The 16,474-nt window shown below is 40.7% G+C and overlaps 1 protein-coding gene across 3 annotated transcripts in view; it reads right to left on the bottom strand.

The window, feature by feature from the left end:
- Window positions 1-16,474, bottom strand: part of Cul1 (cullin 1) — an 82,088-nt gene that overhangs the window by 39,051 nt on the left and 26,563 nt on the right. For 2 of the 3 annotated variants that reach the window (XM_058574372.1, XM_046429796.2), the window contains exon 2: window positions 6,414-6,714. In XM_058574372.1, the coding sequence (XP_058430355.1) occupies window positions 6,414-6,553 (140 nt within the window). In that variant the 5' untranslated portion in view covers window positions 6,554-6,714. Of the gene's footprint in view, window positions 1-6,413; window positions 6,715-7,273; window positions 7,407-16,474 lie in introns of those variants that run through there. The other variant, XM_046429797.2, reaches the window with a different exon arrangement.

Below are 16,474 nucleotides of genomic sequence, written 5' to 3'. Positions count from 1 at the left end.
CTAGCAGGTGTGAGGCACTGGGTTCAATTCTCAACACCACATAAAAATAAAGGTCCACCAACAACTAATAAAATATTTTAAAAAAATAAATAAAACTAAGGTTCTATTAAAATTCATTTGAAAGGCTCTACACTTCCCGTCTTCACATGCCAATAAATGGGCCACCTATACAAGATGGCAGTGGCAGCAGGCCTCATACCATTTGTACAATCAGAGTATAAAGTCAAATAAGAATAAAGTTCTTCCCAATCTGTGGTTAGGTGCATTTCTGAAAAGAATATCCCACCCAAAACAAATTCACATCTAACAGCATACTTTAAAAGCAAAGACGATTGTGATGAACTTTAAAATTTAAATGCTTAGAAAGACGAGTATGTATGTGTGTATGTATATATGTATTTGTGTGTGCATATATATATATATATATATATATATATATACGCACACACACACACACACAACAAATCAAGTTTAGAAGAGTGAACATACCATATTTACACTGACCAAAAAAAAAAAAAAAAAGAAATCATTTATTTAGGCAATTATGCACATGAGAGCAATTTCTGTGGGCTCTTGCTCCAAAGCAGGTACGTAATTCCTCAGTCCTAAAAACTATCAGTTCTTAGTGAAAGGTAGAATTTTGCAAGTGAGTATAATTTGGACTTGGTGTTTACAAAACAAAGACAAAAAAACAAGGATTGTTCAAAAATCATCCAGATTAGAACACTAGTGCACACCTGTAATTCTAACAACTTAGAAGGCTGGGAGGATCACAAGTCCACGGTCAAACTCAGCAAACCCAACACTTAGGCACTCACTCTGCCACGGAGCTAAATCCCCTGCCCTTCCCTGCAGGTCTGACAGCCATTTATAGTTCTAACAAATTCTTAGTGTCAAGGCCTGAAGTTATTTCCCATTTTTCCCATTATTAAAATAAGCCAAAGAGACTTGAACATACAATTTGAATAAACTATTTCTATCTTGAGTTAAAAAAATTAATTCCTGAAAGTATATTTTTAAGTCTTTAGAAGAGTGTCTCCAATTCCTCTCCAGAAAGTAGCAGACTACCGCTTCCACACGCTCGGTCTCCCAATTCCAGTGCTAGTACCTTGTACCTTTAAAACTTTTCCACCTTATTAGTTAAAAAACTAAAATCTCCTTTTAAATCTTGATTTCCTTAACAGTTGTAAGGCTGAACATGTGTCCACATGTTAATCGTCTGCATTTCTTTCTTCTTTTTTTTTTTTGTGAACTATGTCCTTTAGAGCCTTCTAGAGGGATGGGTGAGCACATATACAAATGAAAATGGTAGTACACATTTGAAAAAATAAGAACATGTTTAGGCTCAGGTGAGCAAACAAAATTAAGGTAAGTCTCCCAAATAAAAGAGTGCGAGATGAAGCAGCCCAACACATTTGTTGGGTTAGATGGATCCAGATGTCCACAGATCTACGACATCAGTCTATTTGATCTTCTGTTTGATCTGCTTTTCCATGAGATTTTGATTTCCTATGTGGAGAGTAAGAGCCTGCAGCAGGCAAGTGAAGAAGAAAGGCTGGTACCTGGAGTGCTCCCCCTGGACCCAGAAGACAAGGCGTGAACTCTGCAGACCTAGGGGTGGTGGTGGCCAAGACTGAGACAACTGGTAGGTGGGCCAACAGCAGAGGCCAGTGAGTCCTCACACACTGTCCCTGCAATGCACAAGCTGCAGTCTGCCCAGGGCTCGGCGGGCTGACTCCTGGTGAAAAAGGCACCCCTCTCCCGTGATCACAGACTGCGCCACGGAGGATCACATACGAATTCTGAGTGCACTTGCTGTGACTTACTCAACAGCAAAAGTGGCGAAGACAAGAAAGTAGGAATCCTTGGGCTGGGAGAAAGAGGACTTCAAAAAACAGGCTAAGAAAACACACGAGTTCAGTTCACAGCACTAGTGGGGAAAAACAGACTTCCAAGTTTATGAGAGCTAATCTAGGCACCGGCGTGGTTCCCCCGGGGGACAATGCAGTTCACCACGCCTGGTCTGTTGAGCCACTGGTTTTCATTCTTGAGAAGAAACTCATGGAAGGGTGTATTTGCTATCACAAGTCCACATGCTTTATTCTTAAAAAAAAAAAAAAAAAAAAAAAAAAAAAAAAGCTTTCCTTGGTGAGACTTACTGCTAAGTAATTACCAAGATGTTTTCCCCCAAAGTTTTACATGAAACATATAAGTCGAAATAGGCAAATTCTGGGTAAAATCTCTGATTTCTCCACCTCATTTATTTGTTGCCACAGTCTCAATTTCCCGGTTTTATGCCCACCAAACCATCCAAGCCTGTCTTACTCAAGAGTTGACGTAATGGTGGGAACAGCCAGACAGTCAAGATGCTTCTGTGATTCCTTTCTTTAAACCTCTTTTGTACCTATAATAACATCTAGCAAATGATGAAACTCTAATGGTTCCATGAGGAAGAATAGAGACCCACCGTATGAGTGCAGAAACCTCCCCAATCTAGGTGGAAGGCTTTTGTGGAAATGTGGATCAAGACCATTTCCAAAGTTTTGTCTCTTAGTTATTGCACCAGACTTTGGGATCCAAAAAACAATACTACTTTCTTTCTGGAATCATAAGTGAACACAATAGCAGTACCTGTTCCCAGGGAACAAAACCAGTGCCTTCTCTGTGAATGTGTGATCTATGGAGAAACCTGTAGCTGCACCTTCTGAGGATATCTATGAGAAAATAATTTGGAATTTTATGTCCAAATTAAACAAACAAAAAAAAAGATATCAACATGGAAATTTAAACTGATTCCCAGGGAGGCTAACATTATGATTTAGATAGGTGATAACTACAAAACAACCAGGTTACTGAACACGGATTCTTGTCTGAAAACTAGGGACAGGTGACAGGTAGACCAAGGATCAACAAAAAGAAACAGAACCCTCCAACACACAGCCTGATATCTAGATGAGCTTGCTGGACTCCACACTTCCCTCCACTAGTTGGGACCCATGCTTGTTTCTGGAGCCCAGCACAGTATCTGATATGTAATGGTATCAATAAACTAAGAAGTTTCACTACCTATTTCAATTTCAAATGGAAAGAAATCTGTTATTTACTCATTTACTTGAACAGTACTATGTTGCACTGCAAAAAAATAAAAAGTCGTCATCATAACCACCTGTAGTGTCAGCCATGACAGAAAACCAGATGTGTACACTAGTCAGAAAAAGAGCAAGGGCTTGAGGTTAAAACTTGAGAACAAAAAAACCTTGGAGAAGGGTATACAAACAAGTTAACTGAATTAGATCTTACTCTTTATAGAAGCTGGGATTTTTTCCCCCCTTTCCCTAAACTCCCTTCTTTCCTTTGCCATTTTGAATTGAAAAAAAAAAAAAAATTCAAGAAAAACATTTAATAATCTCCCTCCTATTATAGTAAACACAAATGCCAGAGGCCCCTAGAGGTTCTAAGAATACTTCTTTCCCATCCAGAAGTAGGTCAATTTCTCTAGAAAATGCAGGTGCCTTCCAAGTACAAGTAAAACACACTTTGGGACACCCATTTCCAGCATCAACAGAGGCTCCCTTCACCAGTCCTCAGGCTGGGCCGAGCCTGGGGTCAGAAGTGGAAGGTTCCCAGCATACTGCCTGACACCCAGGACTCAAATTGTAGCTCTTATTTTTTAGAGAATAGCTGAAGAATTAAATTAAGATACTTTAGACTCAAGTTTAGGTTTTCCAACTTCAATAAATAAATGAAGCTATTATTTTCTCAAGGAAAACTGAAAGGAAAAGAATAATACCCAACTTAAGAGTGGCAGTCCTGGGTTGGGGATATGGTACAGTGAGAGTGTACTTGCGTAGCATTTTTGAGACTCTGGTTTTGAGCTTTGGCACTTCAAAAACAAAGAGTGGCAGTCCTTAAAAAAATTCAAGTTGCAGTTATCAGAATAGTTACAAATTATAATTATTTATAGAATAAAATAATTCAATAATTCCTGAAAACTGGCCCTTCCTTAAAAGTATATTATATTGGGCTGGGGATGTGGCTCAAGCAGTAGCGCGCTCGCCTGGCATGCGTGCGGCCCGAGTTCGATCCTCAGCACCACATACAAACAAAGATGTTGTGTCCGCCGAAAACTAAAAAATATTTAAAAAAAAAAAAAAAAAAGTATATTATACATGTCCCTTGCTGCGCTGCCACTAGGACTTATTTATTTTTTAATATTTTTTAGGTGTAGGTGGACACAAGACAATGCCTTTATTTTTATGTGGTGCTGAGAATCAACCTGGGTCCTGCCCATGCTAGGCGAGCACTCTACTGCTGAACCACAATCCCAGCCCCAGGATTTATTTTTAAAACATTTTTCTCTTCCCCTCCTCCTCCCTAATCTCAGGGGAAACAGGATTATCTTTCTTCCCCATCCTATGCAGAATTATCAGTCCTTGAGCACACACCCACCACAAGAATGAAGTAAATCAAACTTAGGAATGGTTCCAGAAGATATAAGAAAAGACTGTCTCCCAAATTAACAAGTGAATTACAACTCCCGACAGAGAACTGGAATGTAGCCTTTGAATCATCTTTTTAAAAGGACCTCTTTTCCCCTGATGGGTAGAATCACAGCCTCTGAGACAGGAATCCCCTGTGTTTCCCCTTTGCTAGCAAAGCAATAAAACCCTCTCCTTAAAAAAATAAAAATAAATAAAAACCTACATGTCAATGACTTAAGAGATTCCACTCAGGCAGAGCCCCAAGGGAACAGGGGACCGTGATGTTCATACCAGCACTCCTAACAACCCAAGGCAGAAATAAGCCCAAAGCCTTCATTGATGAATGGATACACAAATGTAAAAGAGCCGCGCGAGATTCACTCCTCAAGAGAAACAAGGTTCTGACAGTGCTACAAAGACAAGCACAAGACACCACCCCATGGCAAGAAGCTAGACACAAGGCCTCGTGCTCTACAAGTCCATTTACACCAACAGCCCATCAGAGACAAATCCAGAGACAGAAAGGAGACTGCCAGGGACAAGGGGAGGGGAATGTGGAGACTGAATGCTAGTGGGAACAAGGTGTCTTTTTAGTGATGAAAATGTTCTAACATTAACATAGTAATAGTGGCAAAACTAAATATACTGAAAACCACTGAACTGTACACTTTAAAATGGATGAATTCTTTTTCTATAAAACGAATTTTTTAAAAGTGTTCTACAATGTAAGTGTATTTACATATGTATCCTATACAGTAAGTTTTAATTAATTAAAGACAGTTTCATATCTATAATTAATGTTAATTTTTTTAGGATTCTAATATTTAAAATTTAAAGGTACACTATAGCATCACATAACCTAGTTGGATAATCACTGAAATCTTCATTAAATTGGCAACCTTAAAGTCCTAAAATCAGTAGCAACCTGCTGAGTTAGCTTTAATTTCCATTTTGCATCTGTATGGAACCAAGCCCATCTAAGTAAGTACATCATGACAGCAGGAGCTACGTCTTTCATACCCTCATAATCTTTGTGGTTTGCAGCACAATCCCTTGTACATATCATGGACTAAATAATGAGTAAAATGCTTTATTAATAACATTCGTATGTTGGGGCCATAATGGTCAAACTTTCACTCCATGTGCTGTTCCTTTTGATCAGGACAACAGCTGCCTCTGAAGGCCACATGGTAAATACTTCAGGCTTTGTGGGCTAAACTGTTTCTGATACAACTACTCAACTCTGTCCCAGAATAAGAACGCATTTAAATGAACCATTCCCTGCTTAAGCCAGCACTGTCTCTGGAACTTTCTACAGTTACAGACACATTCCAGTATCCCACTACTGAATACCTGAAATGTGGCTAGGAACTGAATCTTTGTAAATTATTGCTGTCCTTCAATATCCAGGACCTCCTCCATACCAAACTCCAGATTCTCAAGTCTCATATAAAATGGTGTAGCATTTACACATAACCTAATGCACACCCTCCCATACCCTTGAAAGTCATCTCTAATGATTTAAAACACCTAGTGCAATATGAACAACTGCTATACTACATTGTTTGGGGAATGATGACAGGAAAAAAATTATGCACATATTCACAACAGAGATCAAAATTTCCCAAATATTTTAAATGGCTGGTTTGTGGAATCCATGGACACGGAGCTAGTAAATAAGGAGAAGCAACCTATTTTAAATGTGAACATCTACATGTAGTTGGTGGCTACCATACTGAACAGCAATGCATGAGATTACTAGTCAAATCTTACCTCTGCTCAAAAATTAAAGCAAAAAACAAAGTTGGTGACTGTATTATAGGATGAACTGGGAAGAGTAAACATGAAGTAAGATTTCTAATGATTCAAAAATCAAAATAGTAAATAATCAAAATTCTTAACAAACAAATCTCAGCTCAAGCAGGAGGATACGTATAGAGTTCCATGTATCTGGACTTGGCCATGCTTTGTCTGGTGTACACTTGCTGGATTCCAGCTCTGAGGTCATCCCAGATCTGGTCAAGGCCAATCTGCTTCAGTCCATGGGGATTCTGACTCCTGTTTGATGACATTGTGAGCAATGTTCTGAAGTCGTCCAGGGCAGCGATCCTTATTCAAGACACAGCTATTTCTCCATTAGTTGAAAATATACAGTATCATTCCAAATTCATTCACGGCAGCTCAGAAAGGATGTCCTTTAAGTGTGAAGAATGAAATCTCATTGCAGGCAAACCTGAAGAAGAAATAAAGGGAATTAATTTTTTCTAACATCCCTGAGCAGGTAACATGGTGACACACGCTGACAAAAAGACCGAATCTGGGCATCAGCAGCAGGCACTGCTCTTGCCCTGAGGAAATGTGAAACATTCATTACACAGTCCATGTGTAGAAACATGTTTACTTGATATTTCATCCATAATCACTTCACTCATGAGAAAAGTTGGATAAAACTTTGCACAAGTAGAAACTGTTGCCTTTCATTACTTCTAAAATTATCAATATTTAAAATATCACAACTTGACCTACATAGCCATTAGGAAAACAAACTTGAAGAAAAAAGGTCAAAGGACATGCTCAAGAAATTCCCAGAAACACAAATAGCAAATAAATAGGAAAACTCATTCAATCTCAATAACTATGAGTTTTAGTAATTTTTTGCTTAGCATTTGACAAGAAGGTGAGTGCTGGTGAAGGAGAAGATGAGAGGATATGGGCACTTCCTTGTAGAAGAGAATTTGGCAAGAACTATCAAAATTTACAACGTGTCCTGGACTTGAAGCTCAGCTCCTCACCTACTAGGTAGATATGGGCGAGCTGCTTAAATTCTCTAAGCTTCAGCTTTCTACATGACCAGTCACTTTCCTCAAATGACTGCTGTAATACCTAAAAAAAGATAACGTATGTAAAATATTTATACACAGAAAATGTTTAACAAGTGGTAATGGCTATTATTTCCAAGCACATGAAGCTACTGTGAAACACAATCTATGTTTCAGATCTTGGATCCATAAAGGCCCTTGGTAGTCAATATATATTTTTTAAATTTTTATTATTAGGTACCAGGGATTGAACCCAGGGGTGTTTTAACCAGCCCTTTTAAATATTTTATTTAAATACAGGATCTTACTGAGTAGCTTAGGGCCTCACTAAGTTGCTGGGGCTGCTTTGAACTCACAATCCTCCTGCCTCAGCCTCTCAAATGCCTGGGATTACAAGTGTGTGCCACCATACCTGGCATCAATATTGTATAACGCTTCTCAATACTGTATAATTTAATGCTTCTTAATGCTGGATAAGTTAAGGCTTCTTGATACTATGTAAGTTAACACTTCTTAATGTACAGCATATTTCAGGCATACTTGTAAGGGTTGTCTGTGTGTACCACATCAAAATGTGAAGGTTTTGAATACATATTTCTGGTTTAAATCAAGAAACACTTCTGAATTACTGTAACGACTTCACAAAATAAATGATCATTGGAGAGCTCAAGGGATCTAAGACAACAAGGGCAACAAGGTTGCCAGAGCCTGTGGATCCAGGTCTGAGTTGCCATCAAGGAGTTCAGAACATCCCATGTCTCTCCACATCACTGGGCTCCCAGTAGCCCAAGGCACATTTAAGGACCTCAGGGGTTGTGCCTATGGATAAGTTTGAACTACCAATACCTGAATCATCTCTAATACTTATAATCTAAGCTTGTAGGAGTTAACATTTTCTGAAACCACACCACTGAATTCAAATAGATATGTTCAAATGTGAACTGAGAACATATCTAGCAGAAGGACTCCTCGAGTACAAAGAACTAACAACTCAGCAATCGCTCTGCAAATGTTTCTAATGTGGGTCTTGAATCAGTCCTCCTTTCCTTGGCCTGGGGAGGATCATAGTGACATCCCACTTGATAACACTTAGCACATCTGGACTGGCACTTGCCACCTGACCATTGGATGGACCTCTCTCTCCCCCAACCCTGCTCTAATTTCCCACTTTGACTGCCCAAACTAGAATTAACAGTACAGTTAATTCTACCTTGGATAAGCTTTCTCACACGCATCTAGATGTTCTTTGACTTTTTCTTCTCTTCTAATTTCCACCAACAACTGAGGAAAATGTTCTCTGCCTCTAGCTCCATTCTCCACCATCACTGCCCACCTGTGTAGTGGCAACGCCACTGTATCTAAGCGTCAGAAATCTGGGAAGGATGCTGATGCCTCATCTTTCATATTCAAGCTACTGATGTTAGCTGTCAAGGTTGACTTGCTCAATGTCATTTCCTCCTACAGTAATCTCCATGATCCCTTACCTGGGCCACTGTTTTAATAGTCTAAACAGAGTCTGGTAACTGTGTCCATTTGTATGCTCTCATCCCATTCTGACCTACCTATCAGTCTAAAATTGTTGTCATCCTAATTCTGAATAAGCTGTCATCCTAAGAGCAATGGGGACACCAGAGAGTCAGAACAGGAAAATCCCAATGCAGCACAACCAGACCCTTCTTTCTGCCCACTTGCATCTTACAAAGCTCCCCTTTTTTTTCCCAGGGTTGACACACAGACTCCTCCCCCCTCTCTCCAAGCTACCCTGGTTTAGACCTTTCACAGGGAGTCATTGAGTCACATGACTGACTGCGTCAGGCCACTCAAGAGGTAAAGAGCAGCAAGGTATTCACCAGTGGCACACAGACATGCACTGTTTTTGCTGTACTGGGAGCCAGAGCCTAGAATCCTCAGCATAGGTACATGGTCAGAATATTCCTGAAGGCCACCTTGGGCAAGTGCTAATGGTAGACACATCTCACATAAGTGGCAATGAAGACAGTGTCACTGACAGCAGCACAGAATCCTCAGACTCAGAAGATTAAATATTGTTAAGTGCATACACTTCACCACATGGTAAATTTTCTCAACTTTAATATTTTGACTAAACATATGTATTAATGTTATTAATGAAACTAATGTATTAACTTTTTTCCACACTGGAAAAATGTTCGCTTTAACTGTCACAAAGAAATGATGTGCATAGATTCGGACTATTTAATTATAACCTATATTCTCAACACCCTAATCTTGCACCAGACAGGTAAAAAATTATTTTTAAGTACTACTAGGGGGAGGAAAAAGAATCTTCATTAATGGTTGCCCCTTTTGCAAAAAAAAAAAAAAAGGCATAAAATGTGACAATTATGTGGTGAAATATGATACTCAGGTGAGATTGACTGGGGAGTCAGAGAAGAGGTCAGGTTTGCGTATAACATGGGACCTTCCTTTCTTAACACTTGTCCAAAGTGGTGGCCCATGCTTGTTTCCTCACTGTGACACACTGCTTCATGGGTGTGAAGATCCAGGGCATACTTTCTCTTTTGCCTACCAGGTTATATTGAAAACCCAGTAGAAAGCCCAGCACAAAGCTCAAAGTTTTGCACATATAAAAGAATAAATTAAGGAACTGAAGAGTTGTAAATTTTTAAAAGATCTACAAATATGAAAATCCAATACCATAGAGCATCTAAATTTGCTCAAAATCCCTTGAGAATCTCTACAACAATCTCTATCGACTTCCTTTTAAACGTCTGCCTTCAAACACTCGATTTTAGACTAAAATTTACTTCCCAGATGAGCACGGTGGCACACACCTGTAATCCCAGCAGCTTGGGAGGCTGAGATAGAAGGATCTTGAGTTCAAAGCCAGCTTCAGCAATGGCGAGGCACTGAGCAACTCAGAGAGACCCTGTCCCTAATAAAATACAAAATAGGGCTGCGGATGTGGCTCAGTGGTTGACTGTCCCTAAATTCGATCCCCAGTATCATTTTTACTTTCCGTTTCATTTAGTAATGGTTTATACTGTCTGGTCATTACAAACGTGTGGACAGCTTAACAGTGTTTAAACAGGCGTATGAATCATGCAGAATTTCAGTGACCACTTACACCTATGTAACAAACACTCAGCAGAAGCTGCTCTGTGCCAGGCACTGTCCTATGTGCTAAATCAGAACAGCATGGTCTATGTTCACAATGCAGCTATGGAATAAAAAAAAGCATCCTTCCTTCTAAGAAGCTAACACAAACAGACTCTGAGTGCATAAGCTACTTGTGAACTGGAAACTTGATGTACCATGCATTTGTGTACTAAAAGCATTCTGCTCACGAGAACCAATTATAGTTACAGACATTAGAAGCTGACCTTAAAAATACTCTGGCCTTTCCTTTTTTCAGATGAAGAAATGGATTCAAAGAAGCAAACAAACTTAGCCAAGATTATTACACCAAAAATTAGCAGTACCATGATCAGGTCCCTGACCATGTTCTCAAGCCAGTTATGTTCCCAGTACTCTAGTCTGGATTTTAGGTTTTTCATTTTCAATAAACAGTGAAACCCCTGTAAGTCATGACAAAATAGATTCACCAATTATCTATTCGTTAAACCAAGAAACCCAAATACCCTAATGAAAAACCCGATAGTTTTAAAGAGCTAGCAAATTACTCCTAATTGTATCAATAATATTTCTATTCAAATACTTTAAAATTTAAGAAAGCTCATTTTTAAAACAGCCTTTTTAGTCAGGTATGGTGGCACACACCTGTAATCCCAGCAACTCAGGAGGCTGAGGCAGGAAGATTGCACATTTGTGGCCAGCAACTTAGTGAGACCATAAGCAATTAAACAAGACTGTTTTTATTTTTATTTTTTTAAAGAGAGAGAGAGAGAGAGAGAATGAATGAGAATTTTCTTTAATATTTATTTTTTAGTTTTTCGGCAGACACAACATCTTTGTTTGTATGTGGTGCTGAGGATAGAACCCGGGCCGCGCACATGCCAGGTGAGCGCACTACCACTTGAGCCACATCCCCAGCCCCAAGACTGTTTAAAAAGGGCTTGGGAGGATCCCTGGAGAGTGGCTCACTGGCAGAGTGCTTACCTCGCACATGTGAGGCACTGGCTTTAATCCTCAGTACCACATAAAAAAATAAAAATAAAAAAGATATTGTGTCCATCTATAACTAAAAAAGTAATTTTAAAAAAGATATTTTAAAAAAAGGCTGGGGATGTGGCTTTATGGTAAGGCACCCCTAGATTAAGTCTCTGGTACCCGCCCCCCCCCCAAAGAAAAAGTGTTTTTAAAAATAAAGACAAACACTAAAATATCAAAACAGTAAAAAGGAAAAGGTCAGTATACCACTTGTCATTTCGAAAGTTAAAATACACCAAACAAAAGCAGCCAGTGTAGATTCTCCTATTAGCACCTCTGCTCTCCTGTCCTGCATATGCAATATGTCTGACATGTGTTCTTCACGTGTTGTTGTTCTTTATATTATACTTCTGATCCCTTGAGTCATATGCATCCTCTTCATGTTCAATGTCAGGTTTATTTTATTATACACTCCTGCATCCAGTTCTACATGTGATAACTGAGCTACGCATTCAGCTTACATTTAGAGTAAGGTGAGAACTTGGCAAAACCTTCTAGTCCTGATGTTATATATTTATTATTCTCCATCTATCCATTCCCCTTTTCTAGTTGACACTACTGAGTATTCAAAATCTACACGCTGACGTTCTGAGGTTCTCAAACATTCACAAGTCCTTACCTGTGTAAGTGGGCAAGTGTAAAGGGGATGACCTTACCTTATATTTTTAATATCCACTGGAGAACCTCATACCTACATACATTAAACATTTTTAACTAATATAGCAAAGGAACCTAAAAGTAAGACTAAATGAAAATGTCAAATGTAAGCACCACAAAAATGTCTGAAAAGAGAAGAGTGGCTGACCAGCAGCAGCAGATCTGCTGATCTCAGGCTGGGCTTCTAGAGCAGACGTTGAGACCAGGCTAGGGTGGAAGATGCTTCTTAGGGATGCACACCTGTGAGAGGAAGAGCAGGAGCTCACCGGGCAGAGGGAAGAGGACTATGGTGTCGGCCCGCCAAAGCTGTTGTCAGTGCTTCACCTGGTGCCGCAGGCCAGCCTTCTAACTGAATGAACTGACTGCAAAACTGCATGGAGCAATGAAGCAGAACACAGGTGCCCACAAAAGGCTAGTCTGGCCGGGCGTGATGGCACATGCCTGTAATCCCAGCGGCTCAAAGCCATCCTCAGCAAAAGGGAGGGGCTAAGCAACTCAGTGAGATCCTGTCTTTAAATAAAATATAACATAGGGCTGTGGATGTGGCTCAGTGGTTGAGTGCCCCTGAGTTCAATCCCCAGTACCCCCGCCCCGCAAAAAAGCTAGCTTATCTGTCACAATGTTGAATTTCCAGAAATGTACCACTTTAGGTACCCTCTACCTCATATCCAGGCCATCAAAAACCATCAATAATCTTAAGCAGACTTCATAAAAGTCAAGTCAAAGGCCAAATGGTTTTAGGTAAAAGGTTAAGACCATGTAGCCAGAAAGCTTAGGAGGTCCGCCTAACCTACAGATAATGACAAAAACAAAAAACAAAACACACTTAGCCCATCAGGCTGTTTTGAAAGTACGCTTGGCATTAGTGTTCACCAAACTATGGTTATGAAGGTCCACAAGTTTCAGGACACATCTTCAGATCCTCTACTGCATGACTTTGGAGCAAGGCCCCAGCAGCTGGCAGACAGGACGTCACCAACAAGGGAAACAAATGCCAGTTCAAGTGGCCACGGGTCCCTCACCCCTCACAAGCCCCCTCCAACTCCACACAGACTGTTTTCCTGATAGGCGATCAAGGACAGGACACCCAATTGTACCTTCACACACTCTGGCCACTGGTTACTCAAAGCTGTGCAGATTGCCACAGCATATGCTGTTGTCCTCCTTCAGTCATTTCATCTTAGGACAATGAGAATGGGATGGAACACAACAGTCAAAATAAGCAGGTCTAACAGAAGAAGGGGGACTGGATATTTAAGGACTCATCTATTAGAAAAACCTCATTCCAAAAGGAGATAAGTCAACTGATTCATTAAACAAGCTTTCTAACAATTTGAACTGTGAGCTAACTAGCCCATCTCAAGATTCATGTTGTATAAGATTCCTTCACTGAGTAAAATTATCAACTATCTCAACAACTAAAGGACCTCCAAGAATCCTGAAAATGTATTTCCTCTTTGATACTAGAAATTCAAAGTTTTACCCATGCATACTGAAAGGCCTTTTAAAAAGTGCACTTACAAGTCTTCCACAAAACACTAATTGGAACGTCAACTGAACTGAACATCAAGGGAATCTGGGAAGTAGCAGCTCTAGTCAAGTGAAATACTTTGTTGCTACAACACTTCAGAGGCCTTAATGACTGAGCATGTCTTATGAACTGCCCAGAAAAAAATATTTTTAGTATAAAACATTTTCACTCAAACTCACTTGGCCATAGCATTTTCTGTTTCTCAAGAAAACTCTAGAACTGCAAGGAATGCCCCCACCCCAAAACAGTGTATTTGTGTTGACCACCCCCCGCCCAGCTCTCTGGGTACCACACACTGTTCTGCAAACTTTTTCACTTAAAAATGAGCTACACCTCACTTTACTTAAAATAATATAATACAGAGAGCTATATAATATTTTTTACTCATTGAACTAGTAGTCTCCTACTAAAAAATTTCAAGTCTTTTAAACTATTTTAAATAATACTGCAAAATACGCCTTGCAAGTATTAATTTTTTGCCTACTTTAGGAATGCAGATAAAGACCTACCTGTATCTACATGACAACTATCAGGTGAATTATGACACCACCTATTAGGACAGGAACAGACACAGAAGACTTGAAGGTTACCTGGACAACTGGCCACAGGGGGCTACAGCACAGAAGAGAAGACTGGACTGGCTCTGGGTTCATTTCTAAAAGATGCTGCTTGATTCTGGGAACCACCAAAAATCACAGAAATTACAGCTAATGAATGGGCTCAAACAGTTCTGAGTAACATTTAAGAACCGACTGGGGGACTGGGAGTGTGCTGGTAGAGTGCTTGCCTCATATGCCCAGGGCCCTGGGTTCAATCCCCAGCACTAGGGTGACAAAGAACCCAGAGAGTTTGTAACTGTGAACTAGAAGCCAGGAGATGAAAAGGCAGTGGTTTGGTGGCTGGGCCTGATGAGGCCACATAAAACTGCCGTTATCTTCTCCTATGACCTTGAGCAGATTCCTTTACATCACCTGCCTCATGGACTTGCAGTAAGGCTGTTAAATGAGGCGACAGTGCTTGGCAGATGCTATTACTGCCATTGTCATTATATCTGAATGTACCTTCTCAGTTGAGTTTTGTGTTAAGTTGGTGGTGACCTTAACAAGGCAAGAGTTCCAAACTAGAATGGGCTAGGTCAGCATGCCTATCATCTCAGGTATGGAGGATCTCTGCAGGCTAAGGCAGGAGGATCACAAGGTGGGGCAATCCAGTGAGATCCTATCTTAAACTAAAAATGACTGGTGGTGTAGCTCTGTGGCACAGCATCCTGGGTTCAATCCAAGAAGGAAGGAAGGAAGGGGTGAGGGAAAGGAAGAAATTGGAACAGGATGGGAGGGCTAGAAAGGCAGACTAGGAACACTGAGAAGGATGAACAAACAGAAAGGCCAAGTGATCTGCCCCCAGACCCCAACAATTCTCTCTCTGCCTTTAGAGAAAATGGCACAGGATGGAACAGGAGGCATGGCTGGCAGGCAGACATGCAGATCACTGCTCTGCAGGGCAACATCTGGGTGAGAAGCTAAGGCAGGGCCATGTCTATGAATGACAGGAACAAAAAGAACCTCAAGGAAAGGAGGCAGGACACCCTGGCAGGCTTCCCATGTGAAGGGCTGCCTATGACCACAGGTGTTAAGAGTGAGGGAGGCTCTGGACAGGGCCAGAGGGTCCATTGAACTTCTAGATCTGGCAATTAGTGGTGGCCACCACACAGAGGAGAAACAGGCAAGCCACAGAGCTTCCAAGGAGCCACTTCTGGATTCTCTGTGGTATGAACGAACAGATGCGGACCACGAGGCCCAGGGATGCTGGAGGACAATGGGAACAGGTGTACCCTGAAATAGCTGTGAAAAGTCTTCGTCCTTAGTAAGGGCTGGGAGGAAGGTGACAAGAGGCCACGGGTTGTTTCCTATTGGTGGCTAGGACTCCAGAGTGCTCCTAGTCACAAGTGGAGAGAAAAGTGAGGGAATGGGGCACAGGCCTTGGCCAGAGGACATCCCAGGCAGCTGGGACACACCAGTTCAGACGATGGCAGGCTCGCAACCAAATACGACAGGACCACTGGTTTCAGGAGGCTGGCCTCCACCTGCAGGATCTGGCCCCAGAGGGCCAGTGTCTCTTCACCATATCTGACCCAAACAAGCTGCGTTGTCTCCTCATGCACCACTCCCCTGGCAAGTCCTAGAGCTCCAAGAAGAATGCTACGCTCCTGAGCGATCAGTGAGTATGAGTAAATCTCTACTTCCTGTATCACAGACTGTAACTGTGTCCCTCCTCAAACTCTTCAAAACCCAGACACCATTTTTGCCCATAAATGTGAAATATTTATTTCTATAAATTAAGACCAAACACATTTCGCAGATACTACTGCCAAAGCCAATGTTGAAGAGTGTTAAACTGAGATGATTCAAATCAGAGTTGTGACAGGAACACAAGAAATAAGCTCTTTCAAGAAAAGATGACAACTGCTCTGGTACAAATTGGTAGCTCTTGAAAAAATCTACAAGTGTAGAAGCAGCAAGACAAAATGTTTTGGTATATCATTTAAAAAGTCTATATTTGAGTTAATAAAAATAGTTAAAATTCACTATTAAATATAAAATAAGACTCGATTCAGCTTATCTAGCTCAGTGACACTTTAAAAAATGATCCTAGACACTACTCAATAAAGTAATTTTTACTTTCCTAACACCTGGTGGGAGCATGCACAACACTCAGGTGTGAGATGTGAAACGTGCAGTGAGCACCCCAAACCTAAAGAACCCCCATTTCTTCTCCTCATCAGCAACACACAGGCACAGCACCTGTGCACTGCTTAGAGAAGGAAAAAGGCACTCTAG

The sequence above is a fragment of the Marmota monax genome, unplaced genomic scaffold (assembly GCF_021218885.2).
Source record: "Marmota monax isolate L192 unplaced genomic scaffold, Marmota_monax_Labrador192_F-V1.1 WCK01_AAM20220418_F8-fsc00193, whole genome shotgun sequence".
NCBI classification, from domain to species: domain Eukaryota; kingdom Metazoa; phylum Chordata; class Mammalia; order Rodentia; family Sciuridae; genus Marmota; species Marmota monax.
Note: the sequence above shows the minus strand (reverse complement) of the source record. Positions and strands in the feature narration are given on the sequence as shown.